This window comes from Lytechinus variegatus, chromosome 13, assembly GCF_018143015.1.
Source record: "Lytechinus variegatus isolate NC3 chromosome 13, Lvar_3.0, whole genome shotgun sequence".
Taxonomy (NCBI): Eukaryota; Metazoa; Echinodermata; class Echinoidea; order Temnopleuroida; family Toxopneustidae; genus Lytechinus; species Lytechinus variegatus.
Window position 1 is genome coordinate 31495704 of NC_054752.1, and position 20383 is coordinate 31516086.

The 20383-nt window shown below is 34.9% G+C and overlaps 1 protein-coding gene across 3 annotated transcripts in view; it reads left to right on the forward strand.

Annotated features, from left to right (window-relative positions):
• Window positions 1-9330, forward strand: part of LOC121426220 (F-box/LRR-repeat protein 4-like) — a 29830-nt gene extending 20500 nt beyond the window's left edge. Inside the window, exons 15-17 of one of the 3 annotated variants that reach the window (XR_005971575.1) lie at window positions 1302-1427; window positions 5578-5782; window positions 8986-9330. Coding sequence is in view for 2 of the 3 variants with exons in the window: in XM_041622436.1 (XP_041478370.1) it covers window positions 1302-1427; window positions 5578-5677 (226 nt within the window). In the remaining variant the exon portion in view is untranslated. Of the gene's footprint in view, window positions 1-1301; window positions 1428-5577; window positions 8117-8985 lie in introns of those variants that run through there. The other 2 variants (XM_041622436.1, XM_041622437.1) reach the window with 2 other exon arrangements.
• The last annotated feature ends 11053 nt before the right edge of the window (window positions 9331-20383 follow it).

The window sequence follows — 20383 nt, forward strand, 5'->3', positions numbered from 1 at the left end:
TGATGGTGATAATGATGATAAAATGATAAATCCATAATTCATTGTTCGAAATAGACATGAAATGAAATACTCCGAAAATTTGCTTTGCCCAATTGATCGTGGGCCCGGCGGCCGCTGTGCAGCACCAGATCGACGAGGCTCTATCCCTTTAATCGTTGAACGCCAAACAGGGTAGCAGCAACTCCCATCTTTTTATGTCTTTTGGTCCGACGCGGCCGGGGTTTGATGATGATGGTGATAATGGTTATAGTAATGATGAAGATGGTGATGGTGGTGGTGGTGGTGTTGGCGATGATGGTGGTGGTGATGATGATGGTGATGGTGTCGATGGTGGTGGAGATAGTGATGATGATGATTGTGATGGCATTCTATATGATAAACAGGATTGAAGTTCCATGTGGGAGGATGATGACACAAAAGGCCGAATTACAGTGACCGTTGACCTTTGTGTCAAGGGTAACGATGACAACAACAGACCGAAGCGAAATTTTGCCTGACTCCCACCATTAAGGACTGATATCCTCATAATCTTTTTTATTCTTTTTTTTTGTTTGTCAAAGTGTAAATTGACTGAGGAAATTGGCTGTAAATGCTTTTCAAAAGATTGTGACATTGATCATGTTGTTTATGATGATCGTGATGATGATAACAATTTTTTTTTGGATAAGGTTTTTTTTTTATTTATTGCAACAATGACAATTAAATTATTCAACTGTTATGATGATGATATGAGTATTTTTATTATACGCCTGTCCTAGACGGGACGTATTATGGTATCACGCTCGGTGTCTGTCCGACCGCTAACTTTTCCTTGTAAACGCGATAACTTCAGTTTGACTTAATCTAGGCTCATATAATTTGGAGTGTGTGATACTCGCATAAATCCCAGGAAGCCTATCGTTTTTTAGGTAAAAATGGCAAAGATCAAGGTCACGGTGACATATTTTTCATCTTACCCTTCTGCAGTCCTTGTAAACACGATAACTTAGTGTAACTTAACCTAGGCTCATATAAATTTGGTGTGTATGATACTAGCATAGATCCTAGCAATTCTATTGATTTTGAGGTCAGAAGGTCGAAGGTGAAGTCGCCATCTTCCACTTTTCTTGCTTGACCAATAACTCCATTTTCCGTGTTACAGATGGGTGTATTATGTGCTCACCTTAGCGACACTCTTTGTTTTATAATAGAGGAATAACGTCTTACAGATACGATAGATTTAGATGATGATCGATATTGTTCAAAAGGGGAAGCGTTAATGTTATTTTCATCATTTCTCTGATTTTCCTCTGTTTTTGCAGGGTATTGGATAAATGTTCAAAGTTAATCTTTCTTGATGTGTCTTTCTGCCAACAACTCACCTTGGATGTGGTCTCTCAGCTCAGAGAACAGTATCATCATATAAACATCAAGAAAAGCTTTACCATGTAAGACCCTCTAGTTACCACCTATTTATACTCATGTCAGGTTTATTTCTGATGTACAATTTAGAAATGTAAGGAAAGATTTATGCTGAGTTTTTACCTTTTGGGGCTTTAGATCGATGATGCAATGTCAAGAAAAGCTTCTCTATCTGAGACCCTCTAGTACATGTAGTACCTATTCATATTCATGTCGAGTGTAGTCGTACCACCTATTCATATTTAAGTTGGGGTGTAGTTCTAATGTACAGTCCAGAACTAAAAAGATGGTTTTGTACTGAGTTTTACATTTTGGTGGCTTGAAAGCTTCACGATGTAAGAATCTTTAGCACCACCTATTCATAGTCATGTCAGATGTAGTTTTGATGTACAATCCACAGCTAATCTGTTAAAAACCAAAATGGTGTCATGCTACCCCTCTTCTAAATGAACTATATTGGCTACCTGTTTCTGATAGAATACATTATCGAATACTTGTTCAAACCTATAAGTCTCTGTCAACCACACTACCTTCTTACATTTCTTCATTATTTCAGCAACAAAGATCTACTTACTCTCTTCGTTCTACTGCTGCTCCTTCCTATGTAATTCCAAAGTCCAGAAAACAGGCCGGTTTCAACTCCTTTCAATCTCTTGCCCCCCATCTTTGGAACAAACTCCCTCCATCTCTTTGAAACCTCTCTTCTCTTAACCTCTTCAAAAAACATCTCAAAACACACTTATATCACCATAAATCTTAACTTATGCAATTAACAGTGCTTTGTTTCCTCTGGAAAAAGCGCTACATAAATCCAATTATTATTATTATTCAACTAAAAGAAAGGTTTTGTAACAAGGGTTTAAAGCTTCATAAAGTTAAAACCTCTACCACCACTCATTTATGTTGGGTTTATTTCTAATGTATATACAATCATGTGGTTTTGTACTGTGTCTTTACCTCTTTTATTTAACCAGAAATGTATCATAAAAGAATAACCTTCATGATGTAAGAACCACCTCTTCATATTCAATTTTCATTTTTTTCAATTCATCTTTATTTCACAAGCCAATTAAAAAGGCTCTTTTTAAAAACAACATACATACAGTATAAACAGTTCAAAGATAAAAATATAACAATGAAAAGTAGCTCATCGCAGGATATATAAATGTTCCATAAGGCATTGTGGTAAAATACAATACATGTTGACTAATTATTATAATATAAGGACGTGTTCAGAAAATAAAGGCTTGTGAGGCACACCTAAAAAGGCCTAGAGGCCTGCAGGCAAGGTAGCCTGAATAGGAAAAATTAGCTATTAATAAAAAAAGAGAACATATTCATGTTGGGTTTAGTCCTGACATATGCTTATGTACTGGATATGATGTATCAGGTAGTTTTGTGGTACCGGATTGAACACATCAGTTAAATCTACAGAGAACGGTATCATCACAAGCATTACAAACATGATCACCACCTAAGACCCCCCAGCACCACTTATTAATATTTATGTTGGCTTTGGATCTGATTGACAATCCAGAGACGAGTTTCTGTCTTATGGGGCTTGAACCTGTGATGTATCAAATAGAGTATATGTGGGTATGGTTTAACATTTCTGTTAGGTCAATTAAAGAAAAAAAAGAAAATGATGGGATTTAATTAGTCGACATTTGAAAAAAAATTATTCCAGCTGTTTCTAGCATATCTGCACTGAGAGCTGAAATCAATTTCACAAAAGATGACAAAAATTTTGCAGGGTTTGATTGGTGCTTAGCTTCTTAAAATAGGTTTTGGCTGGTTGTGAATTACCCCTTGGTGTAATGTTCGGGTTTGGCAAATCTTATTAATTGATTTTATGCAAGGAGAGAGAAGAGGGCGGGAATGGTGTTTGCGAAAGCCAATTTAGTATTTCTAGAATTGAGTCTGGAAACTTTTGCTAGAACGATAAAATTAATAATATACAAAATTATAAAGTGCTTTATACGAATATTTCAAAGAGCTAAGAAAGAAGGGGGAAAAAGGAATACAAGATTTCTCAGTAAAAGAACAACAAAGAAACCGAAAGTGAAAACGCCATTACGAAAAATTAATTATATGTATTACAAATAAAGACATAATCGGCGAATATACAACTTAAATATTACACGTCGGAGAATACTCCCTAGGGAGTGGAGAAAGTGCTTACTTTGTGTGAGGGCAAGCCAGAATCTGATAATGGGGGTGATGATATATCTGTAAAGCACTTTGAAACGTTTGGGTCAGTGGCGGACCGTGACCCGGAGGAGACAAAGCATTGGAGGGGCACAGCATTGTTCACAAACAATAGAGTGCCCCTCCAATGCTTTGTCTCCTCCGGGTCACGGTCCGCCACTAGTTTGGGTGATGTATTAAGTGCTACATAAAACAGAATATTATTGTTATTATTAGAAATAAATGGTACTGTAAGCATTGGTTGATCAATCCCATGACAACTGCAATGAAAGCAAATCTCTAGTAAAGTTGGTTCCTACTTTGGAGGATACATATTTGTCTATTAATCACTGCAACAAATGAATTATGAACTGCCAGCTGAGACCAAACACTTAAAAATTTGGGCTAAACCTGAGCCATAAACCTTATGATATCACTGAAGATTTTTGATGGAAATACAAAGAGCTAGTGTTTTGTGCACACCCTTGCTAAGTCCACAACTACTTGTCCAATTGATCAACTAATAGGCTGCAGCCAGTATTTTTTCAAAATTTATCTGAAGATGCAGAAATAGAGTGTGAACTTTGTGCAATACTGAAATAAAAATATTTTTAAAATCCTTATTTCATCTGCTCTCAATTTTTAAAGAATCCATTATTGATTCAATGTCATATTTTCTATTTCTTTTTAAATGTTATATTGTATAGATTTTAGAAACTGCCTTCGCACATTTATGTACTATATTTAAAGTCAGTGGAAGGAAAACACAATCTCATCTAGGAAATGCATATGGTCAATGAAGCGTATCATTATCATTGCCACAAATTTGAATAGTCTGTGGTCTACATTTAAACTACGTTTTTGAATTCCTTGCCAATGAATCTACCATTGATGCAATATTGTATTTTCATTGCGATTTTCTGCAGGTTTATGAATCTAAATCTTTCTAATCTGCCTTTGTAAGTACTTCATGTACATGCATTATATCGACCATTATATCAGCTTGTAATTTATCAATGGTTTGTATACATTCATTTCAGATCAACTTCTTTGTTTATCCCATGAAACCTGATGACAAAGTAACATGATCATGTAATGATAGGATGGTTACACTTCGTAATTCCGAAGGTTCTTTATTCCGTACGTTCGTAATTCCAAAACACGTAAATTGCCTATACCTCGATTTTCATTAATCCGAAAACGTAAAAGGGTTCGTTGATCCGAACATTTGTGGCGTTATTCTGAAGGTTCGATGATCCGAAAGCGAAATAAGGTTCGATGTTCCAAAGGTTCGTTAGTCCGAAAACGAAATAAGGTTCATTGTTCCGAAGGTTCATTAATCCGTAAACGGAATAAAGTTTGTTGCTTCGAAGGTTCGTTAGTCCGAAAACGAAATAAGGTTCGTTAATCATTATGTTTTTGGACTAACAAATCTTCGGAATTACGAACCTCATTTCATTTTCGGACTTACGAACCTTCAGAAATACGAACCTTCGGAATAACGAACCTTCGGAATATCCGAACCTTCGGAATAATGAAGCTTCGGAATTATGAATGTATGCGGATAGGATAAAGCAAAACTATGAAGCCCTGCTAAAGAAAGACATACATGTAGTGTTCAAAGGTGAATCACCTTAAAATGTAAAAAAAAAAATAGCCCTTGTACAAGAGGTTTGAAAAAGTGCCTGCATGATTTTGTATTGGATTCAATACTATAAACAGATGCAAGCAAAGTAACTCTTGCTCAGATTTTTTTTTTTAAAGTATACTGCAATACAAGGAAGGAAATGATAGGGAACACTATTGCACTGACAGCAACACAAAAGACGCCAGAGTACAAGACTGTTAGACTTTCCAGACCCATTAAAGTAGAAATATCTGGTCTAATATGATATCGTCTTCTCCCTAAGTATCATATCCTCTTCCTGATTCACTTAAATAAAAATATTTATAGTGGAGCTATATGGTCTGATTTGATATTGCTTTTAGTTCCCGCCCCAGCGCCACCACTCGAGCAATCAGTTATCACATCCCTGACGGAATCAGAAACGTTTGCAACAGACCATCTCTGGTTGTGAACATCCAATAGTGATATGCCAACGGGAAGTAGTCAGAAGTGAGAAATGAGTGTCTTTGTACAGCTGTGAGGGAGTACTTGCTCTAAAAACTTGTTGATATATCCCCCTCGATGCAGGTATTTTAGCATTTTCTGAAGGTGTAATGCTAATGCTTTCCAGTTCTGCATGTTGAATTTTGGTTATTCCACACAGTAAGAACTTAAGGCTGTTCTATTAAAGGTATTTCAGCCACTTTAAGTTGTTATTTCATGATAACTATTAAATAGTTTCCCAGTTCTGCATGTTGAATTTTGGTTATTCCAACCACAAAGGAGGTTACATTATAGTAAATACTGGCATAAGGCTAACATCCATGTTTTAAAGGTATTTTACCCATTTGAAGTTTTCATTTTTATAAGTTTCTTAATTTTGCATGTTGAATTTTGGTCATTCCATAAATTAAGAAGATTTAATAAAATAGGAGAGGATATTGGCATGAGGCTAACATCCATGTTTGCTGTGAAGGTATTTTCAGCAACTTCTAGTTGGCATTTCACAATTGCTTCCCAGATTAACATTTTGATTTTGGTTGTTCCATATAATACTGACATAAGGCTAACAATCATAGGTATTTCATATAACTTTAAGTTATTATTTCATAGGTTTTTCAGTCCAACATGTTGAATTTAGGTCATTCCATAAAGTAAGGGGATATTAAAGGAGAGATTACCAGCATTTTAATGGTGTTTTCAGCAACTTAGACTCTTTGTGTTTCACATTAGTTTCCCAGTTTTCCATTTTGAATTTGAATGTCCCATATAGTGAGGATGGCAATATGAGTGAATACTTGAATAAGGCTTATGATTAAAGGTACTTTCAACCACTTACAGTGTTTATTTCGTAAGTTTCTTAGTTCTGCATATTTAATTTCGGTCATTCTGTAAAGTAGGGAGATTTTATGAATAGGAGTGAATGCTTGAATAAGGCTAACATCCACATTTTAAAGATATTCTTTAGCTAAGCCTAATTTGAGTTGTTAGTTCACAGTGCTGCCCATGTTCTGCATGTTATATTTCAGTAATTCCATATTGCAAGGAGATTTCATAATATTTTGTCATTCTCTTGAGGGAGGTTTATGCAGTGATTGCAGAAATCTTTGCGTAAAGACGGTTCGCTTTTCAACAGTATTTGCTGATAAGGCTTGCTCCAAGGTTGTTGTTCTGTTCTCTGAATGCACTTTTGTTATTTCACAATGATTTCCAAACCTCGCATTTTTAATTTTGATTCAATTGAAGTAACACAATGATTGATGTTATTGAATTAAGACAGTAACTCCTTTATTTATCTCTCATGAGTTTAGGGTCACACGGTGTTGTTAGAAGGTTATTTTCAGCCACTTTTAGTTGTTTTTTTCACCATGCTCTGCATGGTCTCTGTACAGATGTATGCAGATATTTGGATTGAGCATTAGCAGTAACGGGCTCACTCAACATGAGATGTAATTACTGTGCATAGACAGTAACGTTTCTATTTTCTCCTCATTAGAAAGTTAACATTAATGTTGCTGTTCCAGTATTTGGAGCCAAAGTTATTTTATCTGTAGCTGTCTAACTCGGCAGTCTGAGTTTTGGTCACAAAGACAGTATTATCTTACTTTCGCTTACAACGGTAAATTAGAAGGATTTGAATGTCTTTGTGATGATGTAGGCCTTTGAAATTTTATTTTAAATCTGCAAATGAAAGCCATCAGTAAAGCAATGAATTCTGAACAATATCACAATTGTGATTTTATGTAGCCCCTCATGTATATAAAGTAAAGTATGATCTTAACAGCTTTCAACTTATTTCTTCAAGGACATTCAGTTAATAGGGCTGCTAACGTGCACTGACTTTATTGCATGTATTTGCATATTGCATTAACTAATATGCTTGTATAGCATGTGTTTTAATAATCCATTCATTTTCAGGTGTATAACAGACAAGGCATGATGTGGCCTTATAGCACATTGCCATGTAGATTTTCCATTGAATATGCCCTATAATTGTTTGTTTCAATTTCTGAAGTTTTCGTTCATAAAGTTAGGTCCATAATAGCCATTTACACATTTTCCGCAAACATTTGAATGCATAAAACAGCCAGATGTTGGTTGATACACGTACATGTGAGCGAATCTAATTCAAACACTGCAACATGCTAAGTATGGTACTATTTTTTTAGTTTGGGGTAATATTATGGGGGCATGCTCACGTATATTGTGGTACAGGGACGTTTGACTTTGAGGACCCCCTTTGTCAGACACCGTTCTTGTTCTTACTAATGAGCCACTCATCCTTGCTATGAATATCCCCATTACAAAACATATCCGTGGTCACTCACCCTTGTTCCCATTTCATCAAAACTTGGTATAATAACAAATGCACAAAATCCATAACAAGCTTACTGTCAGCCAATCAAATTGATTGATAGCAGTAGCTTTTAAACTGCAGAGCTGCCAACCAGTACTGATTTTCAGTATTTAGTACTGAAAAATGAGAAGAGTACTAATGGTTTCGTGCAAAATACTGATTTCTGTAGATTCAGTCTTATGTGTTGTGCTATGGTATTTCTTTGAAAATACTGATTTCCTCTCCAAAATACTGATTTTCAGCATTTAAAATTCTGAAGTGTTCAGGTTGACAGCTCTGCAACTGTTATTGCACTTTGTTATTGTAACAATTTTTTTTTAAACAGGCCACTAGTCTTGCCACTGTAATGTGCACACGCTAGCTAGCTTGTCGATGGCCTCCATAGCACCCAAACTGCTTGATACTGGTGCATCTGTCATATATACGTACCGGTGATCCAGCAGAAAGGGAGGTATCGACTGCAGCCAAAGAATAAAGATAAACCAAAAGGGTTAGAAATAAAAAAATCAAGCACTCTGCCATATATTAACATGAAGTACCCAAGACCCTGTGTTTAGACCTCTACTTTGAAGTTTTGGAGGTGCACCCATCAAAATATAATTTGAGTGCCCTCTCCCCTCACAGGTTTTCCATGAAATGACACTATAGAGCGTTCCTACAAGCAGATATGTTGGAGGACAAACAAAAACCTTTACATCAATCCATGATAAATCATATTTATTGTCCAATGAAAAGTTTGTCCATTGTAATGCCAACTACTGTGATATCATCTGAAAACACTCTATTATACATTTAGTTATAAGCTGACTTCTGTAGGGATATTACAACATTAAGTGCACTTATCCAGCGAAATGATTAGTGGTGTAGCTAGATTACTCAAGATAGTTGGCTGTTATATACATCCTAAAGACTCATTTTATTATTTTTTCCACAGAATGTGAATGGCATGAAGCACGATGAATGTTGCATCACTTTGGGTTGGATAATAAAGGGAGTGTGACATCAATTAGCTGCAGATGAAAGTAGATGGAAATTGGACTTTCTAGTTTCAATTCTAAGAATGGTTGAACCATTTGGGGTCTTGTCTGCAGACCGAACGTTGCTGCATTCCCTGTTAAGGGGAAGTTCACCTTGATAATAAGTTTGTTGCTATTAAAACAAAAAAAGAAATAAATATTGGGAACATCTGATGAAAATTCCGTGAAAGAATAAGAAATTTATGAATTTTTAAGCTTTCATAGTTTGTAACATCATATGCAAGCAGCTATTACACATATCATGTAATATAAATTCCATAAATTAATATTTTTTTAGTGGAACGTGATAGATAAAAATATTTTTATTATTGAAGGTGATATGAAATGTGTCTGTGCTGTATCTACAGTACAAATAAAATCACTTTCAGTTTTTTTAGAAAATGATGTTTTGGGAATTTATATCACACAACATAGGGAGGAGCTGCCTTTCTATGATGTTACAAAGTCAAAACTTAAAAGAATTTATAACTCTGTTCTTGACAGATTTTCATCAAACTTTGCCAATATTTTCTCTAAATTTTCTGTTTTTGTTAAAAGGGACTTATCATCAAGGTGAACTTTCCCGGTAAGTTTTAGCTGCATGTGATATAACACGTAATATATTCCATTTTGTAATTTCAACTGTCCGAATTATTTATTTGAACTACTAAATATTATAGAGAAAGAAATAGTGCAGATGATATATATTGATATAAAACTAACAATTATGTTAAAGGCAGGGAATAAAATGAATTTATTGCAATGTTGAAAATAGTAATTTAGTGCCCTGTCACAATTTATTAATTTTAAAGTATTCATTTCGATGTATGTGTCAGATAGTTTTATATCAAGTACGATGTATTTATTCTTTTACAATGAAGAGTATGTTGTATTGATATGAGGGGAATTAATATATTAATGCTGTAAATCACTGAATGATTATTTTTAGAGTAATTCTAAAATACACTGAAAAAGAAAAGTTTTTAATATGGTATTTTAAACATACAATAATGCAATGCTAACATTTGTTGTATAAAAGAACTAGCATTCAAAATCAATTTTATATCAATTTTATTATATTTATAGGTAGTTTATTCAGAATAATTTACATCTTATTTGAAAGAAAACTTCCAAAAAGAGGCTAGATGATATTTGATACCTCAAACCCTTCCAAGCAGTATTCATAACTTGCACAAAAAAAAACAAATCCGCGGATATCATTACTATGCCATCTTATTGCATCGGTACGGGGGGAGGGGAAGAGGAAGATTCTTACACCCCCCATCCAACTTCCTGATTGGCTGAAAGAACAATTGAGATTTAACGATATAAGAGGTTAAGTCGAGAGTCATTCTTCCAAATTGCATACTGCCATCTCTATTGTATTGAAGATTTTGGCAGTCAATGTCCCACTTTTTTGAAGCTCACAGAAAATATGGGTTATATCATTTTAGCACAGGGCCCCATTACATGAAGACTTACAACTTAAGTAACTTTGCCATTATTGGTTTTATTGCCATGGAAACCTTGATTGTGATTGGCTGTTGAGCCTGGTTACCATGCTAGATGCCATAATGGCAAAGTTACAATAGTCTTTATGGAACGGTCCAGGTGGGTGTTTCATAAAGCTGTTCGTGAAGTTACGAACGACTTTACGCACGACTGGAACATGTTCTTAGGTCATAACCCAATTGCATAGGGATATCACATAGCACAAGAAAGGATCACCAGTCATTCGTAAAGTCATTTGTATCTTACGAACAGCTTTATGAAACACCTACCAGGAATAACTCAGCCGTTGTGCATAAATGTGACAAACAGATTTATGAACGTGCACCTCCTGTTATACACAAGGCTCCACACTCACAGCAACTTTGGTGGCCCAAAAACAATAGACCAGTTCATAGTTACTTCATGGACAATTTTGGTCAAATGACCTTTCATTTATTTCATCATGATAGGCAGATTTCAAAGCAAGATATAACGTAAGCTTGCCTTACATAGCAGGGTGAAGAAATTGGATAGACCAGGTGACTAGAATAGCATACAAATGAACACTCAATGAAGGTATTTGTTGCATTCCTACTTTGAATGCATATCTAGCATGTTGCACAATGTACTTTGCAAACTGTGAAATACCAGTCGTTCGTGGAAGCATTGTTGTTTTTGTGGATTTAAATGAAACGACAACTCAAAAGAATTCATGAATAATCAAGACATAAAAGTTGGTGCTTATCTCATTAGATTTTAAAGCACCATGTCACTTTAGTACAAATGACCTTCTGATCATGCGTAGAATCTTTTGATCATGTGCAGAAAGGAACTACGAACTGGCTTATAGAAAACATTATAGTTTAGCAAAACTTTGGTAGCCAAACCGGGCCACCAAGTGCTATACACATACATGTACTACTACATGCTCTGGAATAGTCTGATGTAGTCAAATAAATAGTGTGCAATTATATCCACTTGAAGTGACAGGAGTGTCCCGGTGAATGTTATTATATTTATAGGTTTTTTAAAATTATCAAAATCTTATGTTTGGTGTAAAGGATGTAGATGTGATCTACTTGATCTTGTAGATATAGATGGATTTTATTCTTTTGTTCTTTGTAATTTGTCAAATCTGCAACAATTCTATGAAGCGATCACATGGACTAGTTTTAAAGATGTACAGATACACATATATTTGATTTAATCTCACTATAACACTCAAAAGCACAGAGGAATCAATTTAGTTTACTGATCCTACTGATCAGTGATTCTTATTCTCGGTTGTAGAAAGTGAACTGAAGAGTATTAAAGAGTGTACTGAAAGAATGCGAGTTGGCACAAAATATGTGTCATTGATTAAACATTTCTTATGTACCATAAATGAGTATGAAGGGCCAGCATGTATAAGATTTAATCAGGTCCATGTTCAGTTCAGTATTTTAATTACCAAAGTATTTAACTTTTTTCAGGACAATCATTTACAATGTATGGTTGGCCTAAAAACTTGATCAATGAAGCCTAAGAATATGTACGCCGCAAATATTTCAGCATTTACATGTTCTTTTTCCACTTCTGAATCAGTAATTTCTTCTATTGATGTCATGAATTCTGGTTGAAAAGATTTTGAAATCTTTACAAAAGCACCATAATTGGAAATTTAGAATAACAACAATAACACAGTTCTTGTATAGCGCATATCACATCATGTCATAACGTCCCTATGTGCTTCCAAAGGACTTGGATATTATTACGCTGGCTTTTAGCCCTCTGCTTTTTACAGCCCAGAAGCATTTTGAGAAATAAATTCCTGCCAGGTACCCATTTACCTCACCCTTTTCAGTCAAAATTGCTATATTCAACCAATTTAAACCATGTAAAACCTCTTGGCAGTATGAATTGTAATGTAGAGGTAGCAAACTGTTTTTGTTGCCCATACTGTAGCCTCAGTAGAAAAATACTGTTTTAAATTAATCCTGTAATTCCTGTCCTGAATACATGTAGTTGTATTGACTTGATCAAGTTTGTATATATATGGTAATCAGAAGTTTATTTTATGCAGTAAATTCGCGAAGCATATGATCACTTAGATTATTTTGTATTTTATAAGAATTTGCATTCATGTAATATGTAGGAATTAATTGAAATTCTTTTGTACTGGCTTACAAAACAGATTTGATGTTTCATTAAGTGTTTTATTGTTTTTATATTTTTTTTACCTGTTCAGTGATAGCTTTGTGTGTATAATTTGGGTTTTGATATTCAAAGTTTTCAAATCCAAGTGCCATGTTGCAATGTTTCGTTACAATTTTATATGATTATTAATGCATTCCTTTATCACTGATATTACATGTCATTTTCAGCTGTGCAAATTGCTATTTGAATTTTGTTCAAATTTGAATATTTTCAATGGATGTTCTGTCGATCAGAACCATATATTTTGTAAATAATCATGAATGATACTTAAAACCGTAGAGCATCCTGAGCTTTTCAACTCTTTCTTTTTGAAATTTCTTAAACATTCTTATCTATCTCAAACTGTATGTTCTTCATTCATATATTTTCTGCTGTTGCTGTTGCTGCTGTTTACTTGGGTTTAAAGGCACGTATCATTTAGATGTGAATGTTTATGCCTAGTCAGGTCATTGCTAGCCTTTTGACAAGACTTCATGATTTGTATTATTTATCCCTGTCAATCAGCGGCTGAAATTAAACTACCCTGCAACAAAGAGAGATTGAGAGACTCGGAATGAATGTGCAATTGAATACATTTTACACAGATTGTATCATTCACTGATTGCCGGTTTATATTTTTGAAGAGGAATCAAGTTGGAAAGTAGGGTTAACATCAGAAACTTGAAGGTGCCATGAAGCGAAGGCAGCGCTTAGCAGTCAATCGTAAAAAAAAAATGATTGGTTGCATTGACGACAAATGTATAATCAAACATCAAAATCAATCATATCTTCGGTCGTCAAGCTTTGTGTTACATGAAGCAGAAGGTCAGAACAAAATGCTGGAATGTTTTTGAAGTGGCATTCAAATGAGTTTCATTTGTGTTTTTCACACCGACCTGATAAAAAAATAATCCTAGGTTATGAGAACTCACTGGGGGCTGATAAAAAAGTAATCTGATAAAAAAGTAACACCTGATAAAACAGTAATCCTAGGTTATGAGAACTCACTGAGGGCTCAAAGTAATGCGCATTCATACCTCCTTGAACCAGATAAAGTTTTTATAATTTTTGAGCCACCTACAAGACTTGCTTCCTTATGCAACCAATATACTTATTACATTCTTCTTGGTTCTGAAATGTTATAGGAAGATAATGTTCATCTTCATCATGTATAATAATATTTTGTATACAAATAGATCAGTATTTTGCATGCTATAGATTATATTACCACTTGCCATGTACATGTATGTGTAGTTTATCGCATCAGGTTTTAAAGGAGAATCAGATTTTATTTGCAGAAAATGATTCATGTTTATCTGTAGTTCAATTTAATGTATATACATGTATACTATATAAATATATACATACATATATTTATATTTTATTTTTACAGTCGTAGCTGTATTTATACAAGGAATGTAATATATAAAATAATATCAGTGTTTGTCATTAAACAACTACTTAAAAATACAAACTTTTTTTGTATTTGGCCTATTGATGTATTGCCTTTATGTGTATGTGTAGTCGCAGAGCTATCTTACTTCTCATTTGGAGATAAAGAGTGAGAGAGAGGGGAAGGAAAAGAGAGAGAAATATATAAAAGGAAGAAAGTGAGGGAGGAGCAAGAGCAATGGGAGATAGAGAAAGGAGAGGGAGAAAGCAAGTTGGAAGGAGGGAGGAAGCAAGAAAAAGGCGAGGAGGGACAAAGAAAGATGGGGGAGCGAGCGAGAGAGAAACAAGATGGAGGGGAGGTAGAAAGAAGGAGTGAGGGACAGAGAAAAAGAAAAGCGAGATAGAGGGATGGGAGATATAGAGGGAGGTGAAGATAGAAAGATAGGAGGAAGTGAGAGAGAGGGGGGAAGAAAGATGAAGGGAAGAGAAAGAAAAAAATGAGAGGCATGAGTTAAAAAAGAGGGGGTAGAGTATGAATGTTGTAGAGGGAGATATGTACATGAGAGGAAGGGGATTACAGAGAAAGGGGAACGGGAGGGGGAAGAGCAGAGGGGTATAAGGAGTAGAGGTACAGTGAGTTGATGTAGAGTGAAGGACAGTCGGAAGGTGAGAGAGAGAGCTGGTGAGAGAAGAGAAGAGGAAGAGAGACAGGGAAAGTGAGGAATAATAAGTGGGGGAATATCTCTCTACTTTGCAAATGCCCTAATATTTCCGATTGGGCATTGACGCATGGAAGCTCTCTTCCCCAAAGCTGACACAGAGGGCCTCCCGACTCCGAATTCCTAACCGAGTGCCAAGATAAGTGACGATGAGGACGTTGGCACAAGGAATAGGGATTGAGAATCAGGAGGCCCTCTGTGTTAGCTTTGGAAAAGAGAGCTTCCATCCGGGGCTTCCATATATCAACGTCCAATCTGAACTAGTCTCTAACAGGGACATGGGACGACATGAATTAGAAAACAATAGGGACATGACACCGTCAATATTTGTATACACAATCATGTGGATACACTTTTATGAAATCAGGGGCTGTTTCGTAAAGCTGTTTGTAAGTTAAGAACAATTGGTGATTCTTTACGCGCTAAACCATTGCCAATGGACATTTTGGTATATAACATTTACCACAAGAAATGATCACCAGTCGTTCTTCAAGTCGTTCAAAACTTACAAACAGCTTTATGAAACATCCACCTGGACATAGTCATTTATTTTTTTTTTAAATCCCAAAAATAGGAATGATTGGCAAATATAAGAGGAGAGATACGTAAGAGTTGGAAATGGAGATAACTGTGGAATTTGGATGGTTTCCTCCCAAATCAGGATGGGTGGAAGGTTGGAAACCAAATAAATAATAATAATCCGCTTTAATATAGCGCTTAATACATCTGAACGACGTGTCTACGCGCTTTACAGATATATTATTACTGCGGTCATCGGATTCAATCAGTCAATAAAAACAATAAAAACGATAGAGTGTAAAATAATGAAAAAATAATGGAAAAAGAAAACAAGGAAACTAAGAGAACACAGGCAAATCATAAGAGCAAATTTTCTAAAGGGGAGTCGATAGTGATAGGTAATAAACACATCACAGAATACTAAATTGATCAAATCTTCATGTGCTTTTGGTATGTATTTCATTTATTAAAATCCATCTTATAAGCATGATATACAGTCCACACAAACATGGCCATTTTCTGGCCCAATTTGGTCAAATTCATCTTCCAAATAATCAAATCCAAACTCTGTAATTGGATATCAACAAACATTTACAGTCATACATTCATTATTTACAACACGAGAAAATGTTTTGTTCATTCAACTTTGATGCACCAGTTCCTAAAATATAGGAAAAACTACCCAATTTATGGTAAACTATTAAAGAGGTTCAAATTCTCATGAACAGGAGGGGTACATTTATCAACAAAAGTTTGGGACAATGCAACGCATTTAAGCGACAATGTTTGGTCATGTTTTGCGAAATAATGAGATAAAATCAGCTTTTGATATAATACTATGAAGAGGAAAACAGGAATAATGCTTGTATCATAATGTTGCAGTCAAATTGTTTTTGGTGAAGTAATATATCACAGTGAGAGCAAATAAAATAGGTAATTCGAGAAAAATCGTGGTTTGTCTCGAAGCATGTAATTTTCACACATGCTCAATTACAGTAAAACCAATGTATAAAGACCACACGATGGAGACAAAAAATTGTGTTTTTATGAACAAGTGGTCTTTCTGAGCAAGTTTCTGTAATATATGTTTCAATGGGGAATGTTAATAAAGAGAAAGCAATCTTTTGGTCTGTATAGATAGGTGGTCCTTCTATACAGGTGGTCACTATGACAGGTTTGACTGTAGTGGAAGAAAAAAAAATTGGTAAAACAAAATAATTCACCAAATTTGGCTTCAAGGCCCGTATTCTGAAGTCAGGTTTAACTTAAACCATGGTCTAAGTCTGGTCTAAAATTATGGGAAGCCAGATACTCGAAAATTCTGCTTATATTGTATATTTCTTTTATTTACTATTCCGTTTCCTTTTACTTTCATAATGAAGAAAAATACTTCAAAATACTTCAGTTATCATTCACAGACAATTCTGGCGTCATATGAGTTAATAAATTGGATGTATATTGTTAGGGAATTGTACCCCAATTGGCTCTCCATAGTTAAACCACAACTTTAAACCAGGGTTTAATTTAAACCCGAGTTCAGAATACGGGCCCAAGTGTCTACATTGCTATGTTACTTATACATGAACTTGCCCACATACACTGTCTGCACATTGCCAATGATGGTCACCTTGGTGCTTATAATGCTGTAGTAATTGCATTTATTGATATAAAGTCAAATTAAATTTCTAACATTTATGTTTTAATAGCTCGGCCCCTAGCCTATTGTGAACAGCATTGTACATATTTTAATTGGCGTATCGCTTCGGCTCGTAATAGCTTGAAAAATTCTTCACACGCAAACATTTTCAGTAGGTTTATCCCTCAGTAATAATCTTTACTTACATGTTTCATCAATGTTGGAATAAATCTTAAGGTCAATTTTAGTTGATGAAATCCCGCAGGACCGTGTAGAATGAATGTCATTATTGACAAGTTCATATACATATTATCTCCAAAAAATTCTCCAAATTGCATCACATGGCTTTAGTCTTCATGAGAATTTTAAAACTTTTAAATTGATTATAGTTGATGAAACATCCTAACATTCTTACTTTCTAACCAAAATAAATATTGCTATAAGAAATCCTTTCTTCTTTGAAAGTTAAGGTTGGCTTGACAAAGATTAGGGACAGGAGTTAAAGCATATTGTGACAAAAATTGCTTATGACATGTACTACCAGGCATTTTTTAAAAATGTTAAAAGCAATATGTAGTGTATTAAGAATGTGTGAAAGTAAAAATTGTCACAAAGACTCAACACAACGTCTAACATCCAAGATCGCCCAAGCTGGAAGAAACATGGAATGAAGTGAAGTGTTTGTATTGAAGGGGAATCTTACACTCCATGCACACATCATCCTTATACCCCCCCCCCCCCACTCGTACCTTTGCCCTCTTTTCGCATACGTTCGTAATTCTGAAGCTTCGTTATTCTGAAGGTTCGTTAGTCTGAAAACGAAATGAGGTTTGTAATTCCGAAAGTTCGCTAGTCCAAAAATGAAGTGAGGTTCGTAATTTCGAAGGTTCGTTAATTCAAAAACAAAATGAGGTTCGTAATTCTGAAGGTTCGTTAGTCCGAAAACTAAATGATTAACGAACCTTATTTTGTTTTCGGACTAACGAACCTTTGGAACAACGAACCTTATTTTGTTTTGGGATTAACGAACCTTATTTCATTTTCGGATTAACGAACCTTCGGAACATCGAACCTTATTTCGTTTTCGGATTAACGAACATCGAGGTATAGGCAATTTACGTGTTTCGGAATTACCAAGTGTAACCCCCTCTTTTAACATCTAAGAAAACAATCCCAATCAACAAAATATGATATCTGATAAAACCACATATTGTGATAGCAATAGAATAAAGCAATCTAAAAAAAAAATGATATTCATATATATATGCTAATTTCATGAATTGCCCCCAGCAAGAGAAAGAGAGAGAGAAGAAAAGAATAGGGAGGAGAAAAGGAAGAGGAGACAAAGAGAAATAAGGGGAAAGTAAAACAGGAAAAGACAAAAGAAAATACAAATCCATTGATCCTTTACTGTTCAATGAGTCTGGAAATTTTAACAAAACATAATGACAAAATAACCCAAACGGTACAATGCAAATATAAAAACTTAGGAACTTGCTCTGAAAAAAATATCAAAGCGGCAATTTGAATACATCCAATGAATATTCAGTAGTTCATAATATATACAAATAATTTTCAAAGCACCAACTCAAATATATAGTTTCTTGACTGCATAGTTATACATACTGGTCTAAATCCTAATTAAAGCAGTGAAAAAAAAAAGAGAAGAGAAAATGTTGTTTTCTTTTCTAGAATTCAAATATTTTCATATTCCTGTAGAAAATACATTTTCTCTTCATTTTGTAGCTGATCATTGTAAAATAAAACATTATAAAATCAATCTCAAAATATCACAAATCAATTTTGCAAACAATACTGATAAGGATAAACAAGGAATATAAGAGACTCTGAGCCCAACCTTAGAAAGAGTTTCAATTGATTTGATCACAACAGTATGAGTTGAGATCAATTAAAACTTAAGATTGATCTCATCTCTGTAACAATACAATACAAAATGAGATAAAATCTCAACTTAATTGATTTCAACTGTGACTTTGAAATCAATCTTGAATCAAAATTGATCTCAACTGTGTAAAATAGATACAGTAGAAGATTAGTAGAGATGGATACTCCCTCATAACAAATCTCAACTGTGTAATAGATAGCAATTGAGATCAATTCAAATCGATCACAAATCTGTAAGGTAGGGCCCAGAGCTAACGTCTTTCAAGAAACAAAACATATACATGTTATATACCTTTATATCTGTGCATTCATGTGTTTGTCAAAGCTCTACAGTATTTACAGACCAACAATACAAAATACATATTTCCTGAAGCAAACAAAATTAATGTGTATGATGTACGGGAACAGATTCACAAAGCCTGAAGTGCTAGTGAAAGTTGTAAATACTCATTGGTTAAATAAAGGTCAAAGGATAATTATGGACTACATATTCATTGGGTAATTATCCATGCTTTTATGCCGGTTGATAATCACTTTTAGTCAAACTGTTTTTATATGTCCCCCTAGTGATTTTATTTATTGAAGCAAGTACAAAGGCATCATTTCTTTCTTTCTTAAATTTCTTAATGTATACAGAAAGGTACCTTTACAAAGTGTACGCTCCATCTTTAAACATGAACCCTGCTGAGCGTCTTTCAGAGTAGCTTTCCTTCATTCCCATTCATTTTGTCAGACAAAACACAAGGACTGGGTCCTGTTACACAAACCTTAGCGATTAATCATATGCCTGATTTTTACGATTGATTGTACAGTCAAGTCAATGCAATCAATCGTAATAAAATGTTCTGCAATGAATGCTAAGCTTTGTGTTACGGGTCCCGTAACACAAAGGTTAGCGATTAATCGTACGCTTGATTTTCACTGTTGATTGTACATTGTAGTCAATGCAATCAATCGTAGAAAAATGTTTTACGATCATTGCTAAGCTATGTGTTACGGGCCACTGGTGATGAATGGATGCTTGCAGGATCCTTCCTGGAAGAGGTAGCACAGACTTTTCTTATGGTGCCTGTTAGCAGAGTATATGCAAACTTGTGCCCTTTGCTAAACCATGGGACATTTCAACAAACGTGCATATCTACCCCCCACCCCCTCCCACTGCCGGCCGAACAGAAACGTTGTTAGCCTAACAAAGCGCTGACAGTACGCCCAGTCACATCTTTCGGATTGTGTCAAGTCAAAACATTTATTTCAATGTGTAAGTAATGCATCGTTGTTACATAAAGCATCGCTGCCACCATACCGATGGTAACAGGGCCTCTGTCAGTGAACTGTTAGCACTAACGTTTCTATGCGGTCAGCACTGTTAGTTGGACCTTTAAATTATATTTCTCGGTTTTTAAATAGGTGTTATCATCTTAAATCATCTCTTCTACGAACACTTGTCAAAAACAAAACAGTGATCTGTATTTCCCTCCA